Source organism: Notothenia rossii, assembly GCF_949606895.1.
Source record: "Notothenia rossii genome assembly, chromosome: 9".
NCBI classification, from domain to species: domain Eukaryota; kingdom Metazoa; phylum Chordata; class Actinopteri; order Perciformes; family Nototheniidae; genus Notothenia; species Notothenia rossii.
In genome coordinates, this window is record NC_136907.1 from 79,737,695 (window position 1) to 79,748,798 (window position 11,104).

At 38.2% G+C, this 11,104-nt stretch overlaps 1 protein-coding gene across 1 annotated transcript; it reads left to right on the forward strand.

The window, feature by feature from the left end:
• Positions 1-1,471: 1,471 nt before the first annotated feature.
• Positions 1,472-10,999, forward strand: LOC307019984 (uncharacterized protein; the record flags this gene model as incomplete). The annotated part of the gene is made up of 10 exons (XM_079651078.1): positions 1,472-1,478; positions 3,865-4,039; positions 4,543-4,649; positions 4,864-4,995; positions 5,561-5,614; positions 6,991-7,056; positions 7,771-7,863; positions 8,594-8,671; positions 10,245-10,412; positions 10,806-10,999. 10 exons carry the CDS (start codon positions 1,472-1,474, stop codon positions 10,982-10,984), a joined length of 1,059 nt encoding a protein of 352 aa, XP_079507204.1. The 3' UTR covers positions 10,985-10,999.
• Positions 11,000-11,104: the final 105 nt, after the last annotated feature.

Here is an 11,104-nt window from a genome sequence, read left to right on the forward strand (position 1 = left end):
TTTCTACTCTCACTGCTGCCCCCTGTGGTCGCATCGGGAATTACAACCACATGCGAAACAACATTATATTCAGACATATTCAAAATGTGTTTATTATTTTATATCTGGAAAGAAGGCAAGAATCAGACAAAAAACCTACGCGTTGTATTAAAAGCTCCTGGCCATTTTAATTATTTATCTTCTCAATCGAACAGTGTTACTCAGTGGTGGATTCATCCATATTTGTTGGATACCATGTTCTAATCCCAATAGTAACCAAGTGCCTTCTCTCCCTGAATGCAGATACAAGTCATGTTTCTGATATGGATTTTCATGCTATCTGTTCTTCCAAGCGGTGAGTTTCCTTCTACATTTCCAAAAACAGCTAGTCTTTTGCCATTGGCTGGATAATGGCCAGTCCCTCCCCTTCTATGTTTGCGTGAGACTTCTTTCCCGAACACTGTTGAAACAATGGTAAAATGTTATAGAAATATGAAAGCTGCTATATATTTATCTCTTTAACTACATATTCAAGGGACGGAAAACATGCTAAAACTGTTTGACCTTTTTTTGTAGGTGCTTATTAAATAGATATTTTTTGACAGATGAAAGTGGAAAAGGTAATTTCAAAGGTAATTTGTAGAAGATATCAGAAGAACCAAAACGACAAGAACCAGGAGAACCAGAAGAACCAGAATACAAATTTAAAAAAGGACCAGAATAAAAAGGACCGGAAGAACCAGAAGGATCAGAAGGATCAGAAGAAAAAGAACCAGAATAACGGGAACCAGAAGAACCAGAATGAAAAGAACCAGAAGAACCAGAAGAAAAAGAACCAGAAGAACCAGAATGAAAAGAACCAGAAGAACCAGAATGAAAAGAACCAGAATGAAAAGAACCAGAAGAACCAGAATGAAAAGAACCAGAAGAACCAGAATGAAAAGAACCAGAAGAACCAGAAGAAAAAGAACCAGAAGAACCAGAATGAAAAGAACCAGAAGAACCAGAATAAAAAGAACCAGAAGAACCAGAATGAAAAGAACCAGAAGAACCAGAATAAAAAGAACCAGAATAAAAAGAACCAGAAGAACCAGAATAAAAAGAACCAGAAGAACCAGAATGGAAAGAACCAGAAGAACCAGAATAAAAAGAACCAGAATAAAAAGAACCAGAATAAAAAGAACCAGAAGAACCAGAATAAAAAGAACCAGAAGAACCAGAATGAAAAGAACCAGAAGAACCAGAAGAAGAAAACCCTTTATTATTCCCAATAAGCAGATTCAATTCAATCTCATTTTGTGTTTTTTACGATGGTTTGATGTGTTTTGTGTAATTATCCCAATGTGGCATGATGTCATTTGATGTTTTAGTGCACTGATGTGTTAAATGTTAATGAAATCATGATGATAACTCTGTCTCCTCTTTGTCTGCAGCGCTGTGTGCCTCCATCTTCTGCCCGGACCCCGAGGCAAGCGACCCAAACACAGATCACATGACCGGTGAGGAGGAACTTAATGTACTGAGACACAAGAGGCATGAGGCTGTAATTAGTATGAATTAATTAATCAGCTAAGCCGGGTCTTACTCGTTGGTTCACTGAGTTCAAACGATTAATAACGCAGCATTTAATATGAGGAAGAAAGGTCAGAGTGCTGATGGGGGTTCAGTGAGTTCATATGCAGCTAATTATACACAAGCTAACCGTATGCTAACGTTTTGAACCAGGGGACACTAAAAAGTGATGCACACACCTGGGACCGGAGCGCTTGGTGATGTTCAGGATTATAAAGTGTGTTTTGGAACATCTGCTTCTTTTCTTAAGCTGCAGCACGTTTCTCCTGATGGAAGACTTTAGGCTCGTTGTAGCACGTTAGCACCTGTCAGCACTGTACTATACATCTAAACACATGAACTGTGCTCATCTTTGACTATTTCAAATCCATTATTCTATGTTTTGTGTTTTTCGTTGTTTGTTCAGTACTAAAAGGTTGAAGTCCCACAATGCATTTGAATATTAATTTGACATGTTAATTATCATAAAGCGCTTCATGGCAGTAATTGCGGGACAGTGACACCTCGTAGCTCCATTAATGGTCTTCTATAACGCTGCTGATTTAGTGTGTTATTTTTTGATGTTGTTGACATGAAGGTGGGCTGTGGTGTTCTCAGACACCTGTAGTCACAATCTGTGGCTTCACCTCACATGTGGAGAGCTGTCGACTCCATCTTTTTCCACCCTGCATGCTTCTTGGGTTCCTGCCAGCAGGATTATCTGTGATTAAATCTCTTCTGCTCCACACCTGCCAAGAGAAGGAAATGGAGTTTTACTCACAGCCTCTTCGTGTCTGTCTGCGGGCGAATAGTCACATAAATCTGATTCTATGTATTTTACTGACCAGTTCTCCTTAATATCAGTCAGAGGTGGAACAAGTACTCAGATCTTGTATTTGAGTAAAAATACAAATACTCAGATCTTGTCCTTGAGTAAAAGTAGAAGTACTCAGATCTTGTATTTGAGTAAAAATACAAATACTCAGATCTTGTCCTTGAGTAAAAGTAGAAGTACTCAGATCTTGTATTTGAGTAAAAATACAAATACTCAGATCTTGTCCTTGAGTAAAAGTAGAAGTACTCAGATCTTGTCCTTGAGTAAAAGTAGAAGTACTCAGATCTGGTACTTAAGTAAAAGTACTCAGACGTTGTACTTGAGTAAAATTAGAAGTACTCAGATCTTGTACTTGAGTAAAATTAGAAGTACTCAGATCTTGTACTTGAGTAAAAGCAGAAGTACTCAGATCTTGTACTTGAGTAAAAGTAGAAGTACTCAGATCTTGTACTTGAGTAAAAGTAGAAGTACTCAGATCTTGTACTTAAGTAAAAGTAGAAGTACTCAGATCTGGTACTTAAGTAAAAGTACTCAGATGTTGTACTTGAGTAAAATTAGAAGTACTCAGATCTTGTAGTAAAAGTAGAAGTATTCAGATCTTGTACTTGAGTAAAAGTAGAAATACTCAGATCTTGTACTTGTGTAAAAGTAGAAGTACTCAGACGTTGTACTTGAGTAAAATTAGAAGTACTCAGATCTTGTTCTTGAATAAAAGTAGAAGTACTCAGATCTTGTACTTGAGTAAAAGTAGAAGTACTCAGATCTTGTACTTGAGTAAAAGTAGAAGTACTCAGATGTTGTACTTGAGTTAAAGTAGAAGTACTCAGATGTTGTACTTGAGTCAAAGTAGAAGTACTCAGATCTTGTACTTGAGTAAAAATAGAAGTACTCAGATCTTGTACTTGAGTAAAAGTAGAAGTACTCAGATCTTGTACTTGAGTCAAAGTAGAAGTACTCAGATCTTGTACTTGAGTAAAAGTAGAAGTACTCAGATGTTGTACTTGAGTTAAAGTAGAAGTACTCAGATGTTGTACTTGAGTTAAAGTAGAAGTACTCAGATCTTGTACTTGAGTAAAATTAGAAGTACTCAGATCTTGTACTTGAGTAAAAGTAGAAGTACTCAGATCTTGCACTTGAGTAAAAGAAGAAGTACCAGAGTGTAGGAATACTCTGTTACAGTAAAAGTCCTGCATTCCAAATGTTCCTCAAGTAAAAGTAGAAAAGTATTCTCATCAAAATATAGTGAAAGTAGAAACAGTAAAAGTAGTCATTGTGCAGATTGGTCCATTTCAGAATAATAGATATTATATGTTTTATAATGATTGATCATGAAAGTGTTCTCAAAGCTGGTAAAGGAGCAGCTAGTTTGAATGACTTTGTATACTGCAGGGTAGCTTGTGGATTTACTCCAGGTGGAACTAAAGTCTGATTTAACACTTGATTATATTTCACATCATTCATCCAGATCTGTGTCTCTTGTTTCCCTCCTCTCGGTGCAGATTGTCTCGGCCTTCGCTTCACCTGGCTTCACTCGGTCTTCGATAACTTCCCCTCTCTGCTGAGTTTCTCTCTGAAGCTCCGCTGCACAACGGGGATTTGTCCTCGAGACCTGGAGGATTACGGCTGCTCCTGCAGATACGAGTCCTCTGGAAACCCTGTGGACCCTCTGGACAGGTGAGCGACACCCTGTAGATAAAAAAACAGCATGGAGTATGGAGGTGGGCCTATCGGGCGGGAAGATTTTAAAACTCAAATAGGCAGAAAGATCAACAGACATTGAAGCACATTATCGTAGTGGCCAAATGGTGGTACTACAACTTCCAGTCTGTGACGTCATTGGAGCCCAAAGAGACTTTTTCCTATTGACTTACACTATTTTAAGAGATAAAAATTGTCAGAGGATCCGAGGAAGAAATCAAAACGTTGGGATGATTATCCGCTGATTAACAGACGTCTCTTTCCTGATGTAAGTCAATGAGAGAAAGTGTTTTTTGGGCCAGGTGACGTCACAGACTGATTTGGAAATTGTAGTACCGCCGTTTGGCCAACACAAATATTTTCCTCAGAGTCTGGAGCACTTCCTAGGGGCTTGGTGCCAGACTGGTAAATGGTGTTGTATAACAGCTCTGAACCTACAACATGCTTCTGAGTAATCCCTGATCTCTTCTTTTCTCCAGCTGCTGTGAGACTCACAGAGTGTGTTATCAGAGCGCTGCCCCCTGCAGGCAGGCGCTGATCCCCCTCCCCAACAACTCCACCTGCTCAGCAGCAAACTCCAGCTGTGGTAAGACTTCCAGTGGAAAGAGACAGTGAGACATTTCTCAATCTAAATCGCAATCTTTATACATGTTTGTAGATTTAGAACTTACATTTTTGGTCATTTTACTTGAAGCATGAACTGCCACTTTTCAAACAAAGAAATACAGATGTTGTCAGTAGTCCTGCTGTATGTCTTTCTGTGCATAGACTTTAATGAAAGCTCTTATCTCTACCTCTAGATGCTGGTGACCGGTGCCAGCAGAGGTTTTGTGAATGTGACCAGGCGGCCATCGACTGCATGACTCGGAGCGAATACAACTCGTCTCTGAAAAACCTCCACGAGTCTTTCTGCACCGCGGAGAATCAAACCGGTAACATCATCAAACATCACCACAGGAAACACATTAGCCTTTTTACAACATAACAATTCACATTAAACAGAAAAGCATTACGGTGTTATGCAAAAGAATGTAGTCATTGAAAAGGTAAGAGAATACCAATTAAAACCAACTGAAATTGAACGAGACAGGTATAAAATTCAAGATAGTAGTCGTAACAAAAGGGCGATACCTGCATAAACAAATAAATAAATAAAAAGTATTTTAAAAAATCATAATACAGAATAACTAAATAAGAAAAAAGTAATTGAAGATACTAAGATTGAGTCTGCCTGATGACTCAATCTAAATGGAAATTAAATGTATATGTATTTATGTATCTAAATAGTTATCACCGCAATAAACCGTATATCATGTCGTCTTAATGTACAATATTTAGTTTCACATTCTGTTCTTGTACATATCATACTTTATTTACATGTATATAGACTTATTGCACTATTTTTCTATTTTTGTATTTATTCAAGTACAATAAAATCTGAAACACTGTATTTGACGTAATTTTTTTTAAATGATAACATATTTTTATTTTTGTCAGTTTCAGATGCTGTCAGCATTAGCCTGGAGTCTGGATCTTTGTTAAGAAGAGCAGGTGAGTCTAAGTGACGTCAGTGATCTGAAACTGACCTGAAGCTGACCTGAAGCTGACCTGAAGCTGACCTTAAGCTGACCTGAAGCTGACCTGAAGCTGACATGAAACTGACCTGAAAATTACCTGAAGTTTCAAGATTCAAGGCTTTATTGTAATTTGCATATTAGCTATGTAGCTATTTCAATGAAAAACGGAAGTCCCAGGCTCCTCCAACAGAGCAACATGAATGTACACTGAACAAAAATATAAACGCAACACTTTTGTTTTTGCTCCCATTTTTCATGAGATGAACTCAAAGATCTAAAACATTTTCTATTTACACAAAATAACCATTTCTCTCAAATATTGTTCACAAATCTGAAAAAATGTGTGATAGTGAGCACTTCTCCTTTGCCGAGATAATCCATCCCACCTCACAGGTGTGGCATATCAAGATGCTGATTAGACAGCATGATTATAAAAAAGGCCACTCTGAAACATGCATTGCTGCTTTATTGCGGGGGTCTGGGGGGGTCCGAAAACCAGTCAGTATCTGGTGTGAGGGTTAGGGTTAGGGTAATGTTGTGAATCGAGTGGCCTGTGTTCGTCGTCCATAACATACGCCTGCCCATACCATAACCCCACCACCACCATGGGCCACTCGATTCACAACATTACCCTAACCCTAACCCTCACACCAGATACTGACTGGTTTTCGGACCCCGCCAGAACCCCCCAATAAAGCAAAAATGCAAGTTTCAGAGTGGCCTTTTATTGTGGCCAGCCTTAACTTTCATGAACTGGAAAACCAACTGTGAAAGAATTAAAGTAACCTGTCAATCACAAAGTAAATAATTTGACTCTAAACGGGATCATAATTTACGAAATGAACGTCATGGTGTGTTGAAAAAGACTTGCAACTAGGGATTGAGACAATAAACTCATCAGGAAACTGTTTACAGAGCTAATAAATCAAGAGAGAAGTTACATGTCTCAGACTTCTATACATTTTGACCTCTTTTTGCAAACGTCGCCCCCTGCTGGATATTAGAGAGAATGCAGGTTTAAGGCTCTTTCAAATTAAAGCTCGAGTTCTTTCCTAAACTTCAATCATTCAAAAACAGCCTTTTTACAACATAACAATTAAGACTAAACAGACAAGCATTAAGATATTGTACAAAAGAACAAATATAGTCATTGAATAGCTTAGAGAATCCAAATTAAAACAAACTCAAATTGAACGAGACAGGTAGGCCTAACATAAGATTTCAGGTGTGTTCAGACCAAGACATCCTTTGTTATCAATTTTATAATTAATTGGTTATGTGAACATTTGAGTTGAAACTGATTTCTAGTGTATTCAAACACAGAGACTGAATTCCTCCTGTTCTTCTCAGATGATCTTTCTGCAGTGAACGGCTCTCTGAGCTTCTTCCTCTCCAACTCTTCCTTCCTGTCTGCAGGCAAAACATTTTTCTGTATCCGAGTTCACGTTAAAAAGATGTTTTACATGTTTATTTGTCAGACGCAGTTTGTAAACAGATTAAATTAACATTTAGATTCGCCCAACAGCCAATCCCTGCTGAGAACTGCAGGTAAGAGAGCTGTGATTGGCTGCAGGTCAAGATCAGTTAAAAATAGAACTAGTCACGTTACCTTTCTCCTTTATATCTGGTCAGTGGCGAAAGATGAAGGTGTCGTGAATCATGGTGTAACATCGTATAATCCTTATGGTGCAAAGAGGTCAATGCCTTTGTTACGCCCAGGTCTAGGGGAACCTAGGCGCAGCACAAAATTCTCCCCCACTCTTCCCACTCCCAAGAACACAGACACTGAGTCAGAGAAAGCGTTTGGTAAATTTATTTACCAAAAATGATACAAAAATAGGAGTAATAAAACCAACAAAAAATAAACAAACCTTAGAACTCAAAATCTTACCTAACCGAGAAAATAAATATACAGGCTTCTTACCTACACTAACTTAAACAGGAGAAAACGATCAATCCAAAAAGGGAAGAGAAAACAAAAAGGTTTTGTACTCCTGAGAACATACATCTGTCTTTCAAAGACAGGTAAGGAATAAATGGCCCGCAACCAGAGGAGAAGGACAACGACATCAAGGTGTGAACACAGCACCACAGAACATCATCTCAGAATAAGCTCCGCGCTGGGAGTAGGAGAAGTTGAGTCAGTGAGAGCGGCAGAGGAACTGCACAGCTGTAGTTTAATATGCTCCCGTCTCCTCAGGTGGACCAATCAGCATGCAGGAGGTAGCTAATCAGCTAACGGGCACCACCTGCTTGCTCACACACACAGACAAATGACCTAACGACCCAGGGCCGTAACACCTTCGTCATGGCTACAACGTCATCAACATGCATTCATTTAACAACAGGACTTCAAATATTCTAGTTTTGCAATAAATGGCATAACAACGATAGGCTACATTATGCCTTTAAGACATTTTAGTCCATCTCAGGGAGAATTGTCCTTAGAGCTTTGATTTTCTGCCACCAGGGTCGGGCTGTAATTTCTAAAAACTTGATCTTAAATCTGGTCTTTTTCAAATAATTGTTTTAAGGGAAAACGTTAGGTTTCTATTCAGGATCATCTGCAAAACTTCCACCATGGTTTGTGCTCGATTAAAGCTCTAACTTGAATGACAGTTAATCCTCTGACTTTTCCGACTTTAACCTTCTGGTAAAAGTAATTTCTTTGTCCAATAGCTTTGCAGGTATTGGTCATTAATCCCATTAGCGTCAGTCTCAGTTGTACTTTGCATGCTAGCATGCTAACTCTTATTGTGAATATTAGCATTAGCATGTTAGCGTATTTACTTTGAGCATTACACTTTTAGCATGTAGCTCAAATCACAACTATGCCCAAGTGTATCCTCAAAGTGCACAACTGTTTTCTTTAAATCTTAAAAAAATAAAATAAACTATTAGCTGTGTTCTTAAAACTGAGTTGTGTGTTAATGTGATTGATCTGTCTTTTCAGAGGGGCTTCAGGAAGGTGAAGACGCTGCAGAGGAAGTAGAAAAAGAAGAAACAGCGCACACGAGTTTCATCTCGAGAGGTAAAACACTTTCTCCTCTCTGTGCCTTTACTTCCTGTTTTCCTCTCTGAAATACTTTTCTGGCGATCTTGTTTTTCCCCAAGCTGCTCATAATTACATTTGGCTCGAGCTGACCGTCCTGCAGCTTCTCAATCTCCAGAAATAATTTCCCTGCTGTTTTCCTCCTGCTGCATGACTCACATTACGCCGCTTTCAAAGGCCTAGATGAGGCTGTGATGGAGAAACACTCAGGAATACAAGCAGTGTTTTAGTTTTGGATATAAAGAATAACAGTTGGTGATGTTTGTTACATTTCATTTCCATGAAGTGATCGTTTTTTCTGAAACACCCTTTAACTGGGCAGTGCAATTCTGTTTTATAGTGTTGCACTGATGGAGAAGCCTGTGACCTAAGATGTTCATCGTCATAACTACCGTAGCTTCGTATGACCCCTAAAAGCCTTGAACCTTGATTCACCCGATCTCCAATTCAACGGCTTTGTTTGGAATAAAAGCTGTTAAAAGTAAAAAGAAAATGTAAGAAAATTCAGTCACATTAATCTCGTATGACTTAAAAAACGAGATTTAAAGTAAGGATATGTTGTATCTGAAGGTTAAAAAAAACACAGAAAAATAAATAAAAAGTTGAATTAGTGTCGGTATGTAGTGTCTCTACTTTAAAGAGTCCTCTCCTGCTGATGTCCAGGTGTATATCAGTATGTAGTGTCTCTACTTTAAAGAGTCCTCTCCTGCTGATGTTCAGGTGTATATCAGTATGTAGTGTCTCTACTTTAAAGAGTCCTCTCCTGCTGATGTTCAGGTGTATATCAGTATGTAGTGTCTCTACTTTAAAGAGTCCTCTCCTGCTGATGTTCAGGTGTATATCAGTATGTATTGTCTCTACTTTAAAGAGTCCTCTCCTGCTGATGTTCAGGTGTATATCAGTATGTAGTGACTCTACTTTAAAGAGTCCTCTCCTGCTGATGTTCAGGTGTATATCAGTATGTAGTGTCTCTACTTTAAAGAGTCATCTCCTGCTGATGTTCAGGTGTATATCAGTATGTAGTGTCTCTACTTTAAAGAGTCCTCTCCTGCTGATGTTCAGGTGTATATCAGTATGTAGTGTCTCTACTTTAAAGAGTCCTCTCCTGCTGATGTTCAGGTGTATATCAGTATGTAGTGTCTCTACTTTAAAGAGTCCTCTCCTGCTGATGTTCAGGTGTATATCAGTATGTATTGTCTCTACTTTAAAGAGTCCTCTCCTGCTGGTGTTCAGGTGTATATCAGTATGTAGAGTCTCTACTTTAAAGAGTCCTCTCCTGCTGATGTTCAGGTGTATATCAGTATGTAGTGTCTCTACTTTAAAGAGTCCTCTCCTGCTGATGTTCAGGTGTATATCAGTATGTAGTGTCTCTACTTTAAAGAGTCATCTCCTGCTGATGTTCAGGTGTATATCAGTATGTAGTGTCTCTACTTTAAAGAGTACTCTCCTGCTGATGTTCAGGTGTATATCAGTATGTAGTGTCTCTACTTTAAAGAGTCCTCTAAAAGCAGAATAAAGCCTCTTTAAACTCTTTTCACCTTCTCTTTTTCAGAATCAGGGCCCATCAAAACATCACAACTGAGCTTTGAAGACAAAAACATAGAAACACCTTCAACATCCTCCCTTCAAACTACAACTTCTCTGAGGACTACAACTCCCAGAGAGCCGACACCAACCAACCTGAATGAGTCATCCGAGGAAGCTGATAAAGAAATAAGAGGTTTCGGTCCTTTTGTGAAGTTTTTCAGACTTTTTTTATCAATCAACTATTTTATATCTGCTCATTTTAACCTTTTCATTCCAACTATTTTCATTTAACGAGACATGTTCAGGCATACAGTATATAAAAAACATACAACACATTTAACAAATAGTCGAAAAAAGTACAAATACCTTTAAGAAAAAAAGTTTTAGGACTAACTTTGCAATGTCTTTTTATAAACGTTCTGTAGATGTGTCTAAAAAGCTATTTTTTGGTGGAAATGTACCATTTATTTTTTATTATGAGACCAAACGGTTAATATTAGAATACAAATTAAATATATATAGTATATATATACAAAATGGTATATTTATTGTGAGTAATAATAAAATATATCTGATTTTTTTGCAGATTCGTTCATCGTCAAAACGTCACTGACAGCAAAAGCACCAATCAGACCGTCTGAGAGGAGAATGTCATCTGAAGAAGAGGAAGAGGAAGAGGAAGATGATGAAGAGGAGGAGGGAGCTTCAGATGAGCAAGGTGACTTTAAACTAATCACAACATCCTCCATCATTTGTCTCACTTAAAAGGGAGATACATTTCTGAATCTGGTCTATTTTTATAATCTTCTTCCTCAGCTAAAGACATCCTAACTACTGTGTTTACTGCAACAACAACAACAACCTCGGCCAAATCCACAACAACAA